The sequence below is a fragment of the Anthonomus grandis genome, chromosome 15 (genome assembly GCF_022605725.1).
Source record: "Anthonomus grandis grandis chromosome 15, icAntGran1.3, whole genome shotgun sequence".
Lineage (NCBI taxonomy): Eukaryota > Metazoa > Arthropoda > Insecta > Coleoptera > Curculionidae > Anthonomus > Anthonomus grandis.
Window position 1 is genome coordinate 12,752,407 of NC_065560.1, and position 23,831 is coordinate 12,776,237.

The 23,831-nt window shown below is 32.6% G+C and overlaps 1 protein-coding gene and 1 long non-coding RNA gene across 2 annotated transcripts; one reads left to right on the forward strand and one right to left on the reverse strand.

The window, feature by feature from the left end:
- The first annotated feature begins 26 nt into the window (after positions 1 to 26).
- On the forward strand, positions 27 to 18,413 carry LOC126745022 (kelch-like protein 18). Its single transcript, XM_050452671.1, has 11 exons — positions 27 to 378; positions 436 to 566; positions 619 to 759; positions 818 to 1,006; positions 1,058 to 1,228; positions 13,425 to 13,558; positions 13,614 to 13,836; positions 13,938 to 14,104; positions 14,164 to 14,275; positions 17,880 to 17,987; positions 18,041 to 18,413. The coding sequence occupies exons 1-11, from the start codon at positions 196 to 198 to the stop codon at positions 18,249 to 18,251; spliced, it is 1,770 nt and encodes a 589-aa protein (XP_050308628.1). The 5' UTR covers positions 27 to 195; the 3' UTR covers positions 18,252 to 18,413.
- On the reverse strand, positions 1,875 to 4,313 carry LOC126745032 (uncharacterized). Its single transcript, XR_007663413.1, has 2 exons — positions 3,894 to 4,313; positions 1,875 to 3,779 (listed from the first exon to the last, which is right to left on the reverse strand). It is a non-coding gene; the product is annotated as an uncharacterized LOC126745032 (long non-coding RNA).
- Positions 18,414 to 23,831: the final 5,418 nt, after the last annotated feature.

The following is a 23,831-nucleotide window of genomic DNA, read 5'->3' on the forward strand; positions in this document are numbered from 1 at the left end:
TTCTGGAAATGTCAATAATTGTGATGACAGTGACAAACTTCTCCAGTTTGTTTTGTTCCTATTGTTTATGTTTATATCAGAAAATAATTTATACAAAAACATAAATAGCGGCATGTTTAAGTTATTAATGCATTTATTCATTTGAATAATTTCATGGATTACCTCAGATAAAATTGTGCATTTTGAAAACCCAAAATGCCATTAAACTTGTTCCTCAGTGACTCCCAGCAGACCCTAGAGGAGCCTTCATTAAGTAGGGATTTGTTGGAAATGAGCAACGAAACGATGATTTTCCAACAAAACGACTTGTTCCCCTCGGCTTTTCCCCTAATGGCGGATATTAGACGTCAGGGAAAACTTTGTGATGTTATTTTAAAGGTTTCTTACTAAAGTACATATGTGTTATTATAGGCCGCTAAAATATATTTTCCATAGGTTGAAGGGCAACAATTTAGTGCTCATAAATTAGTACTAGCCTCAACAATTCCTTACTTTCATGCCATGTTTATGAATGATATGGTCGAGGCTAGAAATAAGGAGATTGAAATCAAATGCATTGATGTGGTGTGAGTTCAGTAATGACTAATATAACTTAGTTGATCAAAAATATAATTTTAGGGCACTGGAAGCATTAGTGAATTTCGCTTATACAGGCAAAGTTGTGTTGGATATGAACAATGTCCAAAGCATAATGATTGGGGCATCATTTTTTCAGATAAGTAAAGTTCGGGATGCTTGTGCCACCTATTTATTGCAAAGGTAACATATAACAGTTGTACACAGAATTGTTTTTTAATAAACTTTAAGTCTATTTTAGGATTCATCCTCAAAATGCACTAGGATTTCGCAGTTTTGCTGAACAACTGGGTTCATCAACTTTAAAAGACTCTGCAGAAAAATATATCGAATGGTATTTTTCAGAAGTTTCACAACATGAGGAATATTTAAATTTAACTTTTATGGAAGTTAAGGCATTATTGGGTAAAAATGATCTCAGAGTGGACAAGTAAGTTTATGGTAAAAACAATTGGAAAAATTTGAAACAGGTTATTTTTAGTGAAGAACAAGTGTTTGAGGCATGTATGAGGTGGATTAAACATGATACAGAGACTAGAAAGGAATATTTACCAGAGTTATTATCTTTAGTAAGAATACCTTTATTATCTCCCATGTATATTACTGATAGAGTAAGGAATGAGGAACAAATTAGATATTCAATACAATGCAGGTAAGAACAATAGTAATTTAAATACAATACAAATTAGTTTATTATTTTAAATATTGGTTTTTTATTTTAAATGTCTGTATAAATTACCAGGTTAAAAATTAAGCCTCAAACAATTTTATTAAAATTCTTAATTGACATTTAAAATTGGTATGAAGTTAGCAAGCTGTTTTGAAAAGGCAAAATGCAAAATTAATAATTTTATTAATTAGTAAATGTATTTCTAAGGAAAAAAACAGTAATCAAATTTTGTTATTTGAAGTTATATATTTTATGTAATTGTTATATCTTCTAGATATTCGTAGCTATTCTAAACTACTCCCTGGCATTTGAATTTTTTGATGGTTTAATGCTTTTAAGTTATATATTTGCCTATGCAAAATACATCCTCTATTGAAGACATTGTTATTTTAATTAGTAGTGCAAATATACTAAAAAAAAAATTTACATAGATTTTAGCAATCACATCATATTTTTTTGTAATTTACTTATTAAAAACATAGAAATTTTGTTTTTTTAGATCATGGTCAATTTTATTCAGATTTAGTGTTAACCCCTTGTTGCATGATTTTTTATTTTTATCAGAAAAATATATATAAGATAAATCAATGCGCACACGTAAATGGAAAAATAATTGAAAAATTATATATTGTGTTTTTATGAAAATTTTTAATAAAAAAGTGTACGTACCATATATAAGCGCTATACACTAACTATTTTTTAATCCATACTGAATAAGTTTTACAAACATATTCAGTTATTCAGTATGGAATCGAATGCAACAATTTCTGTCTTTATTTAAGCATAGGGGTATTTGGCACTTAACACAATAAATGTACGTCTGGTATTTGCACTCTGGATGCTTGCGTCTATTTCTGTCATTCTCTCTCCATTCTGGCAAATGATCGATTCTGTCTTTTCAAACTTCAGTTTGGGGTATTTCAGTCGTAGGGCCACATTTCTTCTTTTGCAAATAAGCATTTTCAAGATTGGCGCTAGGTCGTCCACGTTTTCTGGTTAATACAGATTTCCCACTGTTGCATAAGGCATCTGCAATAGCCACCTTAAAATCTGCAAGTGGCATATATATATCATTTTGCCTTCTCCATAAAAGCTAACTATTTACAATGCACATGTCCATAAAATGAAAGAAAATGCGAAGATACCATTTCTTGGATCTAATTTTAATGCGATAGTAACCGAGCATAGAGTCTAATAAGTCTACACCTCCCATGTATTCATTATATTTCAAAATTGTTTGCGGGCACTCCACATTCTTGTAGCATTTCTCGCTTCTAAAAAATCTTTGCTTAGTTCCCGTTGGCTGTGAACCGACGTAGGATGATAAAGTTGAGAAAATTTTATTGTCATACCAGCAAATGGTACTTAACTTTACATCGTCTTTAATAGCAGTTTTCTCTTGTCAAGATCCTCGTCCAAGTTTTTTAAACTCTTTTTCTGACAGCATTTTACATCCTTGAACTCGATTCAAGCGCACAGTTCCAAGAGGATGGATACCATTCTTGGTCAAGTAAACCATAAGCGGAACGCTAGAAAACCAATTATCAAAAAAAATCTTATGATTTACGTGTTTGGGGACACTTTCAACAAGTTTTACCACCACATTACTACTAGTTCTCAAATCAGGAGCATCGGCAGGAACGATGTTGCTCTGAGAACCAGCAAAAATGTCGAAACTGTAACTAAAGCCGGAGATTCCACTCAGCACAAATACTTTAAAGCCCCACTTGTGTGGCTTTTTTGGATTATATTGTTTGATTGTCGATATGGCCTTAGTGGGAATAATTTGTTCATCGACCGCAATATGTTCTTCAACAGGAATTATATTTAGTCTTTCTTGTAAAGGTCTTATCTTAAATAACTTATCATGACCGGGCTTGCCACGAGGTATAAAATTATCATTACTATTAAAATGTATAAATCGTTTGATTTCTTCCCACCTGTTACATGTCATGACCCTAGATATGGCGGGGTGGCCTAAATGTGGTGACCAATAGTTCCTAGCTTGAGGCAATTGTATGATGGACATATATAAACACATGCCAATGAATTGTTCTATTTCATCATCTGTAAGGTTTGCGGGACGGTTTATATGTTTTTGAAAGCAGTATTAATTTGATTCGGTAGTTATCGTCGATATAATTTCATTAGTCAAGAAGAACTTAAAAAACTCTGATGGTGTCTCTAAATCAGCAACCTCTGGGGGCATATTCAGGTTGCCCGTAAATTCAAGCTCCTTTGGATCTTTCCTGAGATTTCCGGTTCTCCAGGATCCTGGATTTACCTTCTCCGCAATTTCCTGGAGAGTCATATTTCCACTATCATCAGACTCCACATACGTTTCAGGAATGGTTGTCTCGTCATAATCTCCTTCAGGCATCGAGTCATCACTTTCGTAGGCTAATATATTATGATGGTTTATTGGGATATTATTGTCTTCATCATCTGACAAATCGGGAACATCACTCTTATTATCCTCCGGTACATCCCTAACATATTCGCTGTTAATTCCGTAAAATATTTTCGGATCCATCTGAAACCAACCAATCTCTTATTACCACGTATATGTGCATGATATCCCATATATGCATCAAAACAATGTTTCTACCTAATGTCTAAAAAAATTAAAATTATTGCTTGAACTCACCTTCAAATGAAAGTGCAACAAATAAACTGTAAACGTCTATTTTTTTAATCACTAAACTAACTTTTTACTAAACAAAAATGACACTTTAAAAACATAAACATCGACTACACCGACAAATATGTGATTCTCAACTGGCAAAGCGCGCCAAAAAAGCGTACTTTGTTGCCGCGATGTCGGAATTGTTTTCACGTGTTTATTCCTCGGTCCCAAATATGCTACATCATGCATTTATTTAATTTTTAGTTTCTAGGATCTTGAAAATATATTAATTTTAATATGTATCATATATGACACAAGATGCAGCAAGGGGTTAATATAATTCATATGAATATAATTTATTAAACACAAAATTGCCAAAAAATAGAAATGAGAAAAACTTGACTAATATATAAAAACATGATGTGTAATTCACATACTGTCTCTGCTGAAAACAAATATTGTACATTTTTGTTTGATTCTATATGAAAACTAACTATATCACATACTTAAAATAAACAGTTTTTTACAAAATGCAAAACAAAAAATTAAATGATATGGCAACTGTTGATCATACTACTAATTTAAAACCTAGTCCTTCCTAATAACCAAGCCACAAACATATCTGATTTTTTTGTTGGATGTTCATTACTTTTTTAATATATAAATATTTTGAGGGCTATAGTTTATTTTTCTTTTTTTATTAAGTTGCAGTTTTCTTAAATTTCTGTGCAGTTTCTTAAAACTAAAATAATTTTATGAGTACCACACTGGACTGATAAAGAATCACCTAAGCTTTGTAAATTAATAAAGTTGTCATTCAGAAGTTAGAATGTAATTGTAAAATGTAAGTTAGAATGTAAAATTTATATATTATCTTTCTTATTTTTCTTTACAGTATAATCAATGTGGTGTGTTCATTTTAAGTGTTGGTTAATTATTAAACCCAAATATTCAATTTCCTTTTTCTATCGTTCCGAGTTACTATTGCAAACCCTGTCAAAATTTGGCTATTTTATATTTATTGGGTAAGGCCATATCATTTGTGTTTTATAATGAGAAATTAAGGCTTTTCAGCCGATACTTAATAAGGTAAAATCCATTTATGGCTTTTTGTTTTGTTTTATTCCACTAATTGCCCTGATTATTTATTGTATTATTTACACTATTATGTACGTACGTTATTCCATAATAGAACAGTATATATGTAGAGATTACACCACTAATGTCAAGTTCAACAAAGAGTTTTGTATAAATAAATAAAATGATGATTCATGGATTCATGCTGGAGAATTGTGTGGTTAATTTTTGTGTGCTGGAGTCTTGATATGAGATAATTCTGGAAAATATCAAACATCGTTCCTCTAACTCCATAATGTTTGAAGAAACCAACCTAATCGTTTATCGGGAAGAGTCTCAAATTCCCAAAATTTGGGAGATTTGACCTGATTACGGTAATATTTTTATAACTGTCAGAACAGAAAACAACATGTTTTTTACTAATAAGTAACAAAGATCTTCTTGGGCCTATATCAAAATAATAACAAATAAAACCTCAATAGTCCAGAAAATTTGACATACCACTCCACAAAAAGTAGTTCTATTGAAAATATCACGCAACCACCCTATAATATTTTACTTATGCTACTAAATTTTAGAAAAATTACTTACAATCAATTAAGTGAAATCTTTCCCTAAAAAAAGTAATCCCTTTGACTAAGTTTGGGTTGAGAAAAGGCTATAGTTGCAGTACAGTTCTCTTGAGTATCAAAGATACCGTTTTGAATTAGTGGAGTACTGTAAAGTTGACCTTACTAGTTCTTTTATTATTTACGAAGGCGTTTGATACCTTAAGTTATAATGCTCTATTAGCAATTTTACATTATATTAGTCTTATAAATGGTGTACAAGTATCTTATCTAATTATCTTAAAGATAGAAGCAAGCTAGTCAAGCAGTTTCTTAGAATATTTATCTAGCTTTTAACTAGCTACAAAATGTATCTAGCTTTTACTCTGTTATGTATTTACTCTGACCACTTGCTCTGCAGGGGTTCACACTTAATTCATAACAAAATAGACAAAATTTGTCCAAACTGAAACTAAGAAACTTACATATCTCTTGCCTGGCATATTCCTTCTTATGACTAAAATGCATTGTTTGTGTTTTAGTATCATTCAGTGACAATTCATTTGTAGCAAACCACTACTCACTTGCCTCTTGCTTTACTTTACAAATACTTGTTTCTCCTTGTAATATATAGATGTAATGCTACTCATGCCCGAGCATTTACCATCCATAGAAACAAAGTACCTACTGCCGGTTACTCAAATAAGATTTAAGAAGAAGAGAAAGAAACTTTTAAGAAACTCAATACAAACAGGATCATAATTATATTGCTGCTAAGCTTGGAGATAAAGAGGCTATGAGATAAACAATCGAATCCTTTTGTTAGGTCGCAGAAAACGGCACCCACATTCAGTTCTTTACATTCAGTGTCATTTATAATCTTTTCAACTAAACAAATAAGGGCATCAGTTATGGATTTCAAAATCTTCCAATCTCGAAAACTTTCCCTATTGGTAAAATGGATATTGGCCTAACATCATTAACATTGGATTTTTTTGGCAGCGGATGTTTTTTGAACGCTCTTTAGCATTTTTGCATTATTATTACAATCTAAGCTAGGCTTGTTTTTAGTCACTTACACAATCCCTAATCTCATTATACGTTACTATAAACTGATAATAATATCAGTTATATAAACTGATTGTAAAATGAGGTAATACCATATTTTTTAAAATCTTGTTGGTAAGTACACTCTTTGATAATGTATAATGTAATAAAATATATTTGTCTGTCTCCTTAAGCGAAGTTGAGCAGACAAAAACACTTAATTTTGACTTAAAGGAATTTTGTAATGAAGCAAAAAATTTTCAGAATCAACAAATGCAACAAACATATTTATTCATTTATGTTGATAACAATATAATTGTCTATATCATTCAATAGTCCCATCACTGGAAGTTTTACATTTTTAGGAATGTAATGCATTATATAGCTTTTGATGAATGTTACAATTTAATGCACGCGTTTCTTTGCCTTTTTTGCACTGAACCCTTAATAACTGATAATTTCTTAAAAACTGATTAAACTTGCCTTTTCATGCTCAATGCTCATGGTCATCATTCAATATGTCTTGGCCCATGGTGGATCGAGAGCTTGTTTTTATCAGAGCAAGTTTGCTAAAGATTCTTTCTCCAGCAAAACAAGTAAAAGTAATGCATACTTGTGCTTTAAAGCAGAGTTTGTATCCTATTTTATTTCTTTGCGAATCTTATGCAACAAATCGATTTCGTCTTGCAAATCATTCTCAAAAAAAATCATTTGGGTATGCATTTCTCAGTGCAGCAGCAGTAGAAGTAATATATAGCTCTACAAAATAAGCTCCGGCATTTTCATATTTTTCATTTCACTCAGGCTATCTTGCAGCTCAATGATGGATGTAAAAAGCTTTGACAATTCCTATATCCGAGAATGCAGCGCGCCGAGCTCACTCAACAAAAGGTCCACTTGTGGAAAGAATATTTAAACTTAAAAGCGTTCCTCGGGGCTGTCAAATACATATTCTACACCTGATTCTTCATCATGAAATCGTTTTCTCAATTTTGTGATTACACAATTTAATTGTATAAATCAAGTATGAAGAATGACAAGAATGTATATTTTGATTATAGGGGAAGAGTTCCAATTGTGCGCGGTTCATAATGCGCATCTCATTGTGAGGTTCCTTTAATGTGCAGAACTGTATTTTCAACATAAACGTAAATATTTAGTCACATTGACATGGTCGAGTGCCTGTTGTGTCAATGATAAATTACATAGACTTGTGAGGTGTAGAAATCGAATTCGACAGTTTTCTCAAATTGTACAAGCTGCCAGAAGTAAACTTTCAAGAGCTTTTGATTTGTCCAGTATCGTTTTCTTCACTTTGGAAGTGATAGTTAGTCCCTTGTGCATATTTAGAATAATTTTCGAGACATATAGCAACGTTGTCTTTTTAAGAAAATGGTAGATCTGATTTCAAGCAACAGTTTTCCTAACAGTGCGCAACAGGCATTATCATAGTATGTAATCAACATTGTCAGGAGTATAAACTAATATAAATGCACTTTTTTATTCTTATTTCAAAACTGCAAACTATACGTCCCATGTATGAATCGACTTGCCTCTCCTCTGTGCGTCATAGTGTCGTCGTGTCTAATGATAAGCCAAGCTTTCTGTCATCTTAAAAAAAAATTGTATTTTCATTTAATCTTTCAATAATTGCTTGGAAATAAAGACAGTTTCTAAAAACTTACGGCTTTGTATGAATCTAAATGCTTTATTGATCAGTCAAGTGGGAGGCTCTGGTTTTACACAAAATTTTATCCCCTTCAATATTCTACTTCACGGTGCCACCACGGTGCAATATTCTGCACCACGGTGTCTTTCTGAAATATTGTTTGATATACTGAGATAATAGCTGCGGTAACTTTTAAAATCTGCATCCTGTATATATTTTTGAAATAGTTGACAAAGAATGCCTATTAATTACACTTTGCCTTTTCGGAGCAACTTGCTAACTTCACATTTAAATTGATGGCAATTGGTTTTAAAAACCGTTTTTTCACATACAGGGTGAGGTAGTCAAATCTGCATTTCTGAAATAAGTGTAGAAAAAACACGGTTACTTTTTTAAACTTCTTTAATTGATATCATATTAATTTACGTTGAAAAGCATTTAAGGAACAATACTCATTTAAAAATTGTCCATTACATCATGGAATCTGCTAAGAGATTATTTCGATTTTCTGACGGATTCTCGCCTTAAGTTCTTTAAGCGTATAAGGCCCACAAAAAAAAATCACATGCAGTGAGGTCAGGTGAACGGGCGGGCCGAGAAATGGCTATGGATATCACCCGATTTGAGAAAACTTCGTTGAGCGGATTCATGCTCACACGGGCCGCGTAGCATATGGTTCCATCTTGTTAAAATAACGTTTCATCATTCAGTCCATGTTCGCAAATACGAGGAATAAAGAATGATCGTAACAGCTTGTCCCGTTTTATTTTAAAAAAGGAATGGGCCTATGATTTCCGTGGAAAATAATGCATACTTTTTTGATAGAGTTGTTAAGGGTTTTCATCGCTCCAGTAATTCAAATCTGGTTATTAACGGAGCCGGAAAGATTGAAAGGCGCCTCGTCGCTCGTCCAGAGCAACGTGTGAAGGTCGGGGCACACATATCCGTACCGAGACCGCACCGTGCCCGCAGCGTAGCTCGGCCGTGTCTCGGTGCGTTATCTCCCAAAACACACATCTCCGACACACGGCCGCATCCCGCATCGCATTGGACGGTCATGACGCACTTTAAAGTATTCAGTTTGGATCGAAACTTAATTGGGTTGGTACATTAAATTTATTTCAAAGAAAATTTTTTTCGAAATTTGGTAATGATCAACAAATGCAGCATTCGCAATACGAGAACAACTAAATGATTTCTTTAGCTCTATAGAGGGCAGCGTAGATTGGCAGGAAAATACAGTTCTGGCAATTTAAATAATTTAATTTATGGATCATATTTGCCAGTTTTTTTAGATGTTGCATCTTTTTCGCTAAAATGTAGTAAATAAAATCTATATCGTCTCAAATTCATGTTTTTTAGTAGTTATTTGGTTTCTTCGCCGTAAAAAAATTTTTTCTGAGACGAAAATCCCAAGCAACTAATGTAGAATCTAGTGGTAAAAATATTGGTAATTAAACTTTGTAACCTTTTTTTATGTAAATTTAAAAACTAAATAAAAACCTAGTATATTGAGTAATTGGAATTTGCGTATACAACTATCGTTACCAGTTAATTAAGTTAAAATCAAATTAAAATTTTTGAATAAAAACGTTAACTTAAAGAAGTTTTATTTCGAAAAATTAATTAATATTTTTGATGGATATAGAAGTACCAACCTTAGTTAATTTTAGTACTAAATAGTACTAAATTTCATTGTCTCCGGAATTACGTATATAATAATAATAATAATAATAATAATAATAATAATAATAATAATAATAATAATAATAATAAATGCCTTTATATTACGAAAATAGTTACAAAAGTTATTATCCAAAAATGCGGCGAGATCTAGCCTGGGGCTACTCTATCTAACCGCAAATGTATCAAATTTCACCAAAAACCGTATATGTTCCAAATTTCACCAAAATCGGACAACTAGAAGTTGGTCAAATTTGAGTTTCAAGATTTGCACCGAACATACATAGTTAGTTACATATGTACATACATACATACATTGCAAGTTAAATAAAAGCTTTTCAAAAAACTGCATGTTTCCTATCCTAAAATATGAATTAGAACATTTTCTAGGTCGTTTTTTTACACCTGATCTTACACACCACTTCAAATATCAAGCTCAATCTTCGTTTGATTTTTGTAAAATGGGCTGTAATGCATTTTAGAAAAAAGAATCAATTTCACGGTGTATAAAATAATTACAACTGGAACAAATTATAATAGCCGCTTACTAAAACAAATTCGCTCATCTAGACAACCGGATGTTGCGAAAATCTACCTAATATACTACAAATTATTTAACAATTTTTCGAATTAAATTTATTAAAAATATGTTTTATAAATTTGGACCCACTTTTTTGTTCAATTCCAAAGAAATTTTCTTCCACACTCTGTCTTTATAATCTGTATTCCTATACTTTTCATTTTTTTAATCATACAGTGATAGAAACTTCCTTACTTCCTCTATTAACCTTTCAATTTCCATTTTGAATAGCTAAATTTTATTGCTCGTTCGAGACCGTACAACGCACCGTCACCATTGAAAATTAAACAAAACTATTCTAGCTCGTTGCGGACTCGGTGCGGAGTCGGCGCACGGGCACGGTGCGGTCATGTTAAGACTACTTCATATGATTACGAACGACAATTCACAACCGAGACACGGCCGTGCTCGGTGCGGACTCGTTGCGGGCATGTGTGTCTCGACCGTGAAGCTAGTTACGGGTACCAACCCGCCACCTTATTCCGACCCTGCATACTTTTTTTAGAAATAGCTTAGTTTGTATTGTCATCATTTTTAGAACCTATAAATATAATGTAATAGACAAGAGCAACAATAATTATCATAGTAAACGATGTAGTCATTATCTATCAATCAAGTTAGTTGTAAGTTAGTTAGTACCTGTTCTCAATAAATTTGTTTTTTAAAAAAGCAAATGCTGGTTGTTGTCCTATAACTGGCGCAGTTGGTAGTTCGGTCTTTCCAATATTGGAAAAAAATCGCCATATTTGGGTCCGTTTCTACGGTTTGAAGACCGCTACAATCCCTGGAAGCTGAAAGAAGACCTGCAGAAACCTTCAAAGAACAAGAATCGTCGGAAGTAATTCACAATTGAAGCAACCACCCGTTCAGCACCGGATTGAGAACAGCTATAGTTTAGGTCCTGGGAATACAAAAATCGATTCCTTTAGGAAATTAGGCTAAGAGACAAATGGAAATTTTGGCAAGAACCTTACTAATCCTCACCCTCGTTGGAAGAGATCTGTCGAACATTTCGAAAGCATAAGCAAAAATTTGTCACATAATCAACGTATTTTAGAAAATCGTGTAAAAAAACTAGAATTGGTGGTTAAACAAATGAATTTGAATAATACAAATACATACTGTTTCTTTTTAAGTGAAATACTTGTCTCTCAAGTGATAAATGCGTATCAAAATATATACGATATATACGATAACATTGAAATAGCGATTACATTCTCGAAATTAAATATATTTCACAGCTCAATAATCGACCCAAAAGAACTTCTAAATGAAATAAAATTAATTGGCCCTAACTTAAGTAAAACTAACTTAACATTTGCGGCAACTTTAGAGAACATTTTACTATTCGAAAAAATTGTCGAAATTAAGGGTTATACAAAGGAAAACAAAATATTCTTTATAATAGAGGTACCTATAGTTGAACTTGAAAATTATGTACTATATCACCTCTACCCTTTGCCCGTACCCTTAAATTCCATTTACCAAATAATTATCCCTCAAAGTCAATACCTTATCCTAAATGAACACTCATATGTACTGTTCAATGCCAAATCTCAAGAGGTAGCTACAGAAATCTACCTCTGCAAAGAAAACAGTCCTCTGAGCGTATCCGAGGATCCGCCATGTGAAGTACAAATGATGTTGTATTCGAAACATTCCTCAAATTGTCGAGCCATTCAAACCGAGGTCAAGTCTTTGAAAATCCAGAAGCTGGAACAAGAAAAATGGATAATTGTTTCACCCCAAAAAACCGTAGCTGTCCAACAATGTGGCCATAATAAAGAAAATATCCCAATTCAAGGCACCCTTGTCCTTGAGTTAAACCCTAGCTGCACCATACAAATTCAGGACTATCAGATTAAAGGTTTCCACGATACAAACACCCATTTTCACAACATTGAATCAACCAAGCTGAACTCAGACTTAAATGTTCACCCTAATGCTATTGATTTACAGCCCTTTGAACTCAATAGCTTAAACTTCGATGAACTTAAGAACATTCAAACCATGATGGACATCCAACCAACACGCGCTGATGTCCGAGGACTTCTTGGCATTCTTACACATTCAATATTCGCAGAAGTTCTCACTGAACTTGCAGTGCCACCTCTTATGTTTCTCGTTTGTAAAAGGTTTTCACCCATAGTTTATTGAGTTAACAAAAGACACGGGCCGGTTATGATTAATTTGGAAATGAACACGGAAGCGGCTTTAGCTTTCATAAAATGCCTTCACGATGATGGAGCGATCTTGTTTAGATTATTGATCCATGACTACTAAAATACTTTTAACCTGGGAATACAACCTTGACAACTCGCCCCCACCCACTTTCTTAGCCTACACGGTTTTATCGAAATTGCAAGTTTGACTGCCGCACCATGTATAACGTTAAAACACACTTCATAAATTGATAAATCTTAATACACATACTGGATACTGCCATATACAGGATGTCCGAGACAAAACAGTCCACCCCAAAAATCTAATAAATTGTTTAGCGAAAAACGGCCGAACACGTCAAATTTAATATTGAGGGGGACATTTATTGACAGAAATTGCGTCTCCCGATCTGGTGAGATCTTTCGATCTTACCACGTGTCAATTTTTTTTTAATGAGAATAGGGCTCGAGTGATACCTTAACTTAAACAGAGCCCTATAAAAAAAATCCAAAGGAGCCGAAGATCGGGATATCTAGCAGGCCATTCTACGGTGCCTTTTCGGTCAATCACACGTACCGTCCAGGAAATACGTCGTTCAAAAAATTAGTTTTCAAAATGGACTGTTTTGCCTCAGATACTTTTTGGTTTAAAGTTATTTTTTTGTGTTCAAAGTACAATTTAAAAAAGGTGAAAATATTGATAATTCATACATTCGTTACGCATAATAAACAAGTCTAAATACCAACCCATAAACTTAATATAAACAGAGATTGTAAACTTTTTAGAGATTTAATAGACGAGGCATTAACATTTCACTTGTTACCTGAGCGTAGAGCCTTAATTCAATCGTTTCGCACTGAACCTCGTGTGTGCGATATAAAAGGGTATATTTATGTTGTCGGTGGACTCAATAGGCATGGTAGGCTCCTAAAATGGTATTACATTTAAAACTTTAATACATATACCATTTGTAGGAGAGTCACTTTCTACAGTAGAATTTTATGATCCAAATACAAAAAAATGGACGTTAGGCCCTTCAATGTCCACCATGCGATCTCGTCTTGGAGTTGCAGTAATTAAACATAAATTATATGCTTTTGGGGGTTATAATGGTCGCGACAGATTGTCCAGCGTTGAGGTGTTTGATGCTCGAGAAAAGAAATGGAGCACTCTTACCCCCATGAACTGTAAAAGAAGGTCCGTCCACAATACTTCGTTTTGAATAACACCAATAATCAACAAATCAATAATTATTGTTCAAAATTAAATCAAAAATGGTAAATAAATATCTATTTTAGTGCGCTAGGCGCCACTTCCCTTGGAGATATTATTTATGTATGTGGGGGCTACGATGGGGTTACCTCCTTAAACTCGGTGGAAAGTTATCATCCCAGCACTAACTCTTGGTGCTCGTTGGCCCCGATGAGTAAATCGAGGAGTGCCGGAGCGATTATTGCTTGTCAAGGTTTGTATCTTTATTCATTTATCCTTTTTTTTATATTATATATATTTTGTTTAATTAAGGGTACATATTCGCCTTGGGTGGTCATGACGGCCTTACTATTTTTGATGACGTCGAAAAATATAATCCGGCGACTAATACGTGGGTGGAGGCGCCGTCTATGCTCTCTAAAAGGTAAACAATTGATCAATCAATTTCAAATTATATGATATACATTTACACTTTTTTACACTTTTCTCTAAGGCTTTGTTTTTAAACTTTGGTCAAACATTTTTGCAACATTATTTATTTGTGATTTTAATTAACCTGAGCAAAAGTATTAATCTAAGCAATAATATTTTACTTACTTACAAAAGCACTAAACTTTATATGAAAGCAACAATATAATTATGTCTATTAATAGGTAGTAAGTAACAGAAAACAATAGTATTCTATTATTCAAGCAAAAGTAAGTAGTAATATTGTGATATTTAAAGAGAAGCAGAAAACTTGCACTCAAGGTAATATTTTGTTTTTAAATTCAATTGGACAAATGAGTTCAACTCTTTTTAAGAATAATAACTGCCAAAAGGCTCGAAGGACCAATGGTTTATAGTAGATGTAATTGTATAGGCTTTTATAGGCTGAAAAGTCTGTTCACCCGTCATTTCCTAATCCGAACCTTTTCGTCTATCTTGAATATTATACAGTGCTTTTCTTTGAATTCCCCTCCCCATTTATTTTTTGAACGGGTCAAAAAAAATTTTTGAAACTTGGCATAAGTAAATTGGTCTATAGATACTATTTTTCACTGTAAACTGGGTAGTTGTAAATTCCAAGATGACGGCTGGGCGACATCTTGAGAAAAAATTTTAAATAGAAAGGGGGGTCGTGTGGTACCTCATTTTAAAGGTCTCAATGAGTACTTTATAACCCTGAAATATTAGACCCATATCTTAACTCGTTTCAAAATGGCGGCCTAATAAAGTATTTTTTTTTATTTTAACGTTTTACATTTTTATGATTTTTGAATAGGTAAAAATCAGTGTACGAAAATAAATGCGTCACTATTTTATTTTGACATAAAAACGACAGTTCTAAATGTCAAAATAACACATAAGCGCCATCTTGAATAAATGCATTATATAGAAATCTTGTGTTACCTCATTTAAAAGGTTTTATTGAGTACTTTTAATATTTATTACATGGACTCGGTGGACTCCGTTTTGACCTGTCTAAAAGTAACAGCCAAAAAAATACACTGTTGCGATTTTATTTACGTTTTTAATAATAATATACAAATAATTTATAATTTTTGAATTTTGGATTTAAAGATTAACTTTTTGAGACTTACTGAACCGCCCTCGTATGTCACATTTCACGTTAAAGGTTATTGAACATTATTTAGACATTCCAAAAACCAAATAGCTATTAAAAAAACTCGAAAAAAAATTTTAAGATATTTTTCCTTAACCGGTAAATTACTCTTGTATCGGTCATTGTTAGATATTGTTTAGTGTGTTTGGCAGTTTGAATTTATTGTTTTTTTCAAAATGGTTAATTCTCGTCCATTGGAGGAAAAAGTAGAAGCAATTTTTATTTATGGAGCAACGCGTAATTTTCATGAGACTGAAAGGGTTTTCAACGAACGTTTTCCTGATCGTCCTATTTGCCGTAAATATTTAAGGGAACTTGTAAATAAATTTACAACTACTGGTACTGTCCAGGATAAAAAACGCCCAGGCCATATGTCTATTTCAGAAGAAAAGCAAGTCCAAATAATTGGCGAAATAATAGAAAATCCCCAACATTCTACTCCAACTGTTGCTGATATCTGTGAAGTTTCAACTTCGACGGCATGGAGAGTTTAAAAAAAAAATAAGTTTCACCCATACAAGATCCAAATGGTCCATCAACTGACTGAAGATGATCCTGACCGAAGAGTGCAATTCTGTGAAATTATGGCAGAGAGAGTAGAAAGGCAACCTACGTACGTGCGCAACATTTGTTTTAGCGACGAATGTACTTTTTTTTAAATGGTAATGTCCACAGACAAAATTGTCGATATCCTTTTGTTTAATAACCTTTAACGTGAAATGTGACATACGAGGGCGGTTCAGTAAGTCTTTAGAAACCAAAAAGTTAATCTTTAAATCCAAAATTCAAAAATTATAAATTATTTGTATATTATTATTAAAAACGTTAATAAAATCGCAACAGTGTATTTTTTTGGCTGTTACTTTTAGACAGGTCAAAACGGAGTCCACCGAGTCCATGTAATAAATATTAAAAATACTCAATAAAACCTTTTAAATGAGGTAACACAAGATTTCTATTTAATGCATTTATTCAAGATGGCGCTTATATGTTATTTTGACATTTAGAACTGTCGTTTTTATGTCAAAATAAAATAGTGACGCATTTATTTTCGTACACTGATTTTTACCTATTCAAAAATCATAAAAATGTAAAACGTTAAAATTAAAAAAAAAATACTTTTTTATTAGGCCGCCATTTTGAAACGAGTTAAGATATGGGTCTAATATTTCAGGGTTACAAAGTACTCATTGAGACCTTTAAAATGAGGTACCACACGACCTCCCTTTCTATTTAAAATTTTTTCTCAAGATGTCGCCCAGCCGCCATCTTGGAATTTACAACTACCTAGTTTACAGTGAAAAATAGTCCAATCTATAAATAGTCCAATCTATAGACCAATTTACTTATGCCAAGTTTCAAAAATTTTTTTTGACCCGTTCAAAAAATAAATGGGGGGGGGGACTTCAAAGAAAAGCACTGTATATATATCTAAAATTGTAATAATAAACGATTTTAAATCGTAAATATAGAGGAAAATTAATAAACAGTTATGTATACTCGAATTATCCAGTAAGGCACACAAGAAAGGTTTTTTCAGCTTTGTGATAGCGCGTTTAGCTGTTTTACTAGTAATTCGCTTCTGGTCTGGTCTTATCGTCCACATTTTTGGCAGTCTATCTTAATTTGCTTTTGTTTCTTGCTCTCGCACAGATAAAGTTTATTGTTTAACTTATTGTTATTGTTTGTTTTAAGTTTATTGGTAAAAATCATAAAAGTAATATAAGTGGATAATTCTGATTTCGAACCGCCATTTCCAACCAACACCGAACAGGTGTTGTTATAGACGTCTTGAAGCTTAAAGCAACACAATCAATTGTTAATATAATATTTATAATATGCGGGGTTTTCAGATATGAACCACAGATCTGATGACATGCAATTTTTTAAAGAATTTATATATTTTAAGATCTAAGGTTTTGTCATCTACAGTATTAATAAATAATAATTAAATATTAAAATATGTTAATTAAATTTATTAAGATATATTTAATAAAAGCGTTAGCTATGTCAATATTGTTAGTTTTGGGTTAAAACTGTTATCAATTAGATTAAATTTATTATTAGAGATACTTTGATTCGAGTTTGTTACGATATTTATTGTATTGGTTATTAAGTACAGTTTTACCAGTCTTTTGAATTTATCTCTTATTCGAATCAAGCGTAATATTCCATTAGCAATACATACATGATTTAATTTTGTATTCACATATACTTTATTTGCTTAGAGATTTTTGATGAAGAAAGACACTTTGTTACTATTTCTGTCAAATTATTAACACATTTGTTGCTGCAACGTTCTTTAAGAATCTAGTGCCAATTTTCAATGCTTATTGGTTGATAGTACCTTTCATAATTTATTATTTGTATTGGTTATATTTAATTAAAGCCCAACTCACATTTTATTTTAAATATACTTTAGGTGTCGTTTGGGTGTGGCCATGTTGGGTGGTAAATTATATGCCTGCGGTGGATACGATGGCAGTTCATTTTCTCAAACGGTCGAAGTTTTTTGTCCGAGAACTAACAAGTGAGTTGAAGACAAAATGTGTTAAATCAATTTAAAATTTTGTTTTTTTTTAGATGGAGTTACGTGGCTCCAATGAACGCTCCACGAAGTAGGGTCGCACTTACTGCAAATATGGGGAAATTATGGGCGGTCGGAGGCTACGACGGCATGTCCAATTTGGTCACCGTTGAAGTTTACGACCCACAAAAAAATAAATGGGAATATGCCTCTGATATGATTGCCCACGAGGGCGGCGTCGGACTCGGGGTCATTTCGATCCCATAAATTATTGCATTTTTTTTAGAATAATTTAATGTACTTGTTTTAGTTTATTTAATATTGATGCCATCTAGTGCTAATTTACGGCACTTATTCCTAAATATTGGTTGTTTTAACGTGTAAACTGATGAGATATTTTAGAAAATATAATTACTATTATGCTATGGAGATCTATGCTATATTTTAATCAGTCCTGGACCAAAAAGTCAAATTTAACCCCAATACAGATCAAATCAAAGCATGCTTTATTATATAGAATCATTAGAGTTTCTTATTGATAATTGAACAGACAACTCTGTTAATACCTAAAACAGTAGATCTAAAGATACACTAGTGGCCAAAAGTAGATTGACAACTACTTATTTTTCAAATTTGTTTATATCACGGTTTAGGAAATGATAAATTAGGTGGGACAGTACTTGATTAAAAAACAACGGAGCCTATTTGTAATGTTTAAGTATATTTAAACTATTTATTCGTAATACCCAGTTTTATAAAAAAAAAATAAAATACTAAACAATTTTGAAGTGGCCAAAATTAAATTGACAAATTCAAAGCAAAGTATAGAAAATTTGAAGGGTTTTATTCAATAATGCGTTGCATAGCCTCTATTTCTTCTCACTTCCACCAACCTTTTGGGCATTGACCTAATTAAATTGTCAATAGAGGACGTGTCAATGGATATCCAGCATGCCTTCAAAGCTTCAAAAAGTTCTTGTTTATTTTTTACATTACATTTATATTTAAATTTTTACATCGGATGTGACGATCAACGTAATCCCAAATGCTCGATCGGATTTAGGTCCGGTGACTGTGTCGGCCATTTGATAACATTAATTTTTTCTTGGGTCAACCATTGTTTAACGACCTTGGATGCGTGTTTCGGATCGTTATCATCTTGAAAGTAGTGGTTGAGTGGCATAACTTCATCAACGTTAGGTACAATAATATCCTGCAGTATGTCTTTATACACGAAACGATCCACCGTGCCTTCTATTAAGTGTAGTGGACCCATCTCATAGCCGGAAAAACACCCCCAAACCATCACGGAACCACCTCCATGCTTGACTGTGGACACCGTATATTTGGGATCATACCTTTGGTTCACAGGACGTCTAACATATCTTTTGCCATCCGAATTAATCAAATTGAACTTTGATTCATCACTAAAAATAACCTTTTTCCATTCGGAGACTATCCAGTGACTATGTTCTCGAGCAAAGCTCAATCGCGCCCGTACGTTTTTTAAACTTAGCAGTGGTTTCTTTGCAGGGCGTCTTGTTTTTAAATCACTATATTGAAGTCTCCTTCTAATGGTACGACAACTTACTGAACCCACATTTTCTTCTTCCAAATGCAGCTTGATTTCTTTTGAAGTTGCGAATGGGTCAAGTTTTGCTTTTTTCAAAATTAATTTGTCAACACGACTAGTGTTCTTTGGTCGGCTAGTTTTTTTTAGAAGAATAACATTTCCACGGAGATTAATTTTTTTTTAGTATTAGACTTACTGTTGCCCTCAAAAGCGAACATTTTCGAGTAATATCCGCCTGTTTAACCCCTTTCCGGTAATCGTCGATTATTCGCATCTTAATATCGATCGATAAAGTTATACCACGTGGCATTGTGAATATTTTTCAAAACTAATAGTGAGGAAAGTCAAATCAACAGAAACCAACGCATAAACCTCAGAGACTGAATAAATATGTTGTTTGTCAATCCAATTTTGGCCACCTAGCAGTTAAACAAAATTATTGGAATTTGATAAAAAAAATATTGAGAAAAAGTGCAAGTAATAAAAATCTATGCAATTTGTTTCTTCAAACTATGTTGTTTACATTCCTGAACACTAATAAGCTCAACCGGTTTTTCCTTTGCTTCAGATAAAATATATCCGTAAAAATGGAATTTGTCACATCTACTTTTGGCCACCAGTGTATATATAAAGACAATTATATTATCAATTGACATTTAAGACTCGCAATAATTGAAACAACAAATCAGGCTCATTATAAAGGTGCGTGTCCTCATTGAAATAAAAATGTAATAAAAATTTTATTTCATGAGACATTTATTTCATCATGGGTTTTCACAATGAGGATAAAATTTATTCACTCACAGGTTTTCGCGATAGTTTGAAATTTTTGGTTCATGAGACACGTTGTACTATATTCTGCTGTTTCCACAGTGATTTGATTGTTTGTGCGTATTTAGAAGCGATGGTTACAAAAAAAGATCGAAGAAGAGCTGCAGCTTATTATTATTTAATAGCTTCCCGAAAAAAAAGATCTCATAAATTTTGGGTACGCAATTGGATTAAGCAAAGAGAAACACACAATTTAATGACTAGCTTATTGGAAAAGTTAGAACTAGAGGATCAGGAGTGTTACAAAAACTTTCTCAGGATGTCGGCGGCCGATTTTCAGTATTAGCAAAATAAAACCTGCGATAGCAACACAGAATACATTCATGCGAAATTCAATTCCCGCAGTTGAGAGATTAGCACTGACTCTTCGGTTTCTAGCAACAGGTAAGTAGGTTTTAGCCCTTTTCGGATTTCACAATGGGACGGCTTTAGAACCGTTCAAAGCAGCAGACCAATACAAATATTGACAAATCTTATCATTTTAATGACATTACTATGACGTTTGGTCAATTGCTTTGAACCGTTCTAGAAACATCGCAATAAGAAACCCGAAAAAGGCCAATATTTTTAAAGAACTGATTTTATTATAAATATATATATTTTTTTGTAGGTGATCGCTACCACTCACTTATATAATATATAAAAGTGGCACCGTTGTTTCGGGTGATCGGGTGATCACAATCAAATACCTTTTTGCACTTTAAAATTAGTAGTTAAAAGACAAAAACAAAAATTTATAACCATCCGAAATTTTAAATATTTCAATGAGATATATTTTAGGATCAATTTATCACATATTTACTGGGATAGTATTTATTATCTTGAGGACATAAATAAAAAAGTTCAATATTTAGAAAATTTTAGAAATATTAATTGTTTATTTAATATTCATGCACCCTACAGAACTATAAGAGTCAATAAAAAGCCAGCTCCCTGGTTGACAGAGGCACCTTAAGACTTATTTTAAAGGAACGTGATAAGGCTTTGTCTAAATACAAAAATCACAAGTGTTTAGAAAATTGGGGATATTACAGGGAGTGTCGTAATTTTTGCGTTGGCGTCAATAAGACGAGAAAAAGCTGCATATCTTGCATGCTTGTAGAGTGACAAAACTGGTAAAAAACTTTGGAAAGGTCTAGAAACTTTAAATATTAAAACAACCAAGAATAATAACGAGCTGCCGTTTAATACATCGGATACAAATCAAATAAATGATGTTTTTGTAAGCGTCTTTAATAAATCTGATAAATGTGTAAACAAAATTAACTAACCAGTAATAAATTTACCGAGGATAATTTTCATTTTTCTTTAGTAGACCAAAATACCGTCGAAAAAACTATAAAAAATATTAGGTCCAATGCCTCTGGTGTGGATAACATAACTCGACGTATGTCTCCCTGATATACCAATTTATAATATGTCACTCATATTATAAATTGTTGTTTGTAGGTAGGATATTTTCCCAGGGCCTGGCGTGAGTCAGTGGTACGTGCGATTCCCAAATCCTCCAGTCCTGAAAGTGTTTAAGATTTGCGTCCGATAAGTTTGCTTCCCGTAATCTCCAAAGTTCTCGAAAGAATAGTCTATATACAGCTGTCATCATTTTTAATATCAAATAATATCCTCCCTTCCCATCAATCTCGTTTTAGGAAACATCATAGTACAGCTACTTCACTTCTAAACGTCACCGATAATATCATGCGAGTTCTTGACAAAAAGATTTCAGCCATTATGATAGCTCTTCATTTCTCGAAAGCATTTGATGTCATCGATCATGATTTGCTTGTGGCGAAATTGAAATATTATGTCTGTAGTGAGGTTGTTTTGTCCTTTTTTAAAACTTACTTGTGGCGTAGAACCCAGAAAGTGAGGGTAAATAATGAATATTCTGCTTCGAAAAATATTATTTCTGGTGTTCCACAAGGGTCGATCCTAGGCCCATTATTATTTCTTATATATACTTCAGATTTTCAGGCGGAATATATTACTTCTGACTTAGATACCCAGTCTAGTTGAAGATTCTGAAATACATCAGTATGCTGATGACACTCAATACATACATTATTTTGACTCTGCTAATTTTGATAACGTGGCTGATACTATTAACGCTGATCTGAACGTAATAAATCAATTTTTAAAAGAGCATAACCTTATTAATCCTAATAAAACAAAAATGGTTTTGTTTTCAAACCGAGGATCACATAAAAATATAATGGAAACTGTTCACATTCAATTGGATAACGAAAATATTTTGTTCTCTGATACTGTGAAGGTTCTGGGACTTAAAATAGACAATTCTTTGAGGTTTAAGGAACATGTTAATACTCTTCTGCAGAGGTGTTATTTACGCATGCGTATGCTTTATGCCAATAAAAACTTTTTAAATTTTAAAACTAGGAAAAAAATTCGTAGTGCTCTTGTTTTATCTATTTTAAATTACTGCCTTATCGTTTATTATCCTTGCTTAGACCAAATAAATCGTTACTGCCTGCAACGCGTGCAGAATACTTGCTGTAGATTTATTTTTAACCTCGGAAAGTTTGATCATGTATCAGACTCTATATTTCAGTTGAGGTGGTTAACGCTAGCTTACCTATTTAAATTCTTCACATCTACTTTTCTTTATCGATTATATATTAGTCAAAGACCTGAATATCTTTTTGAAAAGTTAATACCAAGAAACCAGGTTCACACTCGAAATATTAGATACAATATCTTGACCATGCCGCACCATTCCACAGCTCTGTTCGAGTGATCTTTTACTTATAATGCCGTTAAGTTCTTTAATACTTATAAACCAATATTTAATACTTCGGTAAATATGTATAGGAAATATCATTAACTTTTGTTTTTAAATCAATCCATAATATAGTCTAGTGTTCTAGAAGATAAATACTTTATATATACTTGTTTCTTTTTTTTTGTTTTTTTTTCTCGTTTTCTCCATTTAAACTGTGAATGTTAGGAAAGTTAAGAGTTAAAGAGTAGCTTTAAGCTAATCTTTGCCTTCTTTGGCAATGTAGTATTAAGTAATATTGTAAGATTAATATTGCTTTTTTTTTAATAAAGACATATTATTATTATTATTATTATTACCTACTCGTATTTATTTCGTATACCTGTTTGTACTATATTAAGAATAATACCTGCATGTAATCCATAAATTATATTTATTATACAAAAGTTGTATTTTACATTTTAAATAATGCAGATCTGATTTCCTCATAATACTTCACAAGACTAATGTCATTATCCTCATCATCGGCAATATCTTCAACCGGGGTATAACTGCTGGTGCCAATGAAGGATTATTTACACAAATGGATTGAAACTGTGAAGGTTTATTATAAGTAAACAGCTGCAACTGTGAAAAAATATCGCTTGTGAAGAAATGGCTGGATCTTCATTAATAGACATCTGCGATTGAGACAAATTATCATTAC

Excerpts from the sequence above, each read along its gene's own strand:
- LOC126745022 (XM_050452671.1), top strand. The coding sequence starts at position 196 with ATGCCATTAAACTTGTTCCTCAGTGACTCCCAGCAGACCCTAGAGGAG. Across the intron at positions 13,837-13,937 it reads CCCATGAACTGTAAAAGAAG|TGCGCTAGGCGCCACTTCCC; the intron begins GTCCGTCCACAA and ends TATCTATTTTAG. Across the intron at positions 14,276-17,879 it reads CCGTCTATGCTCTCTAAAAG|GTGTCGTTTGGGTGTGGCCA; the intron begins GTAAACAATTGA and ends AATATACTTTAG.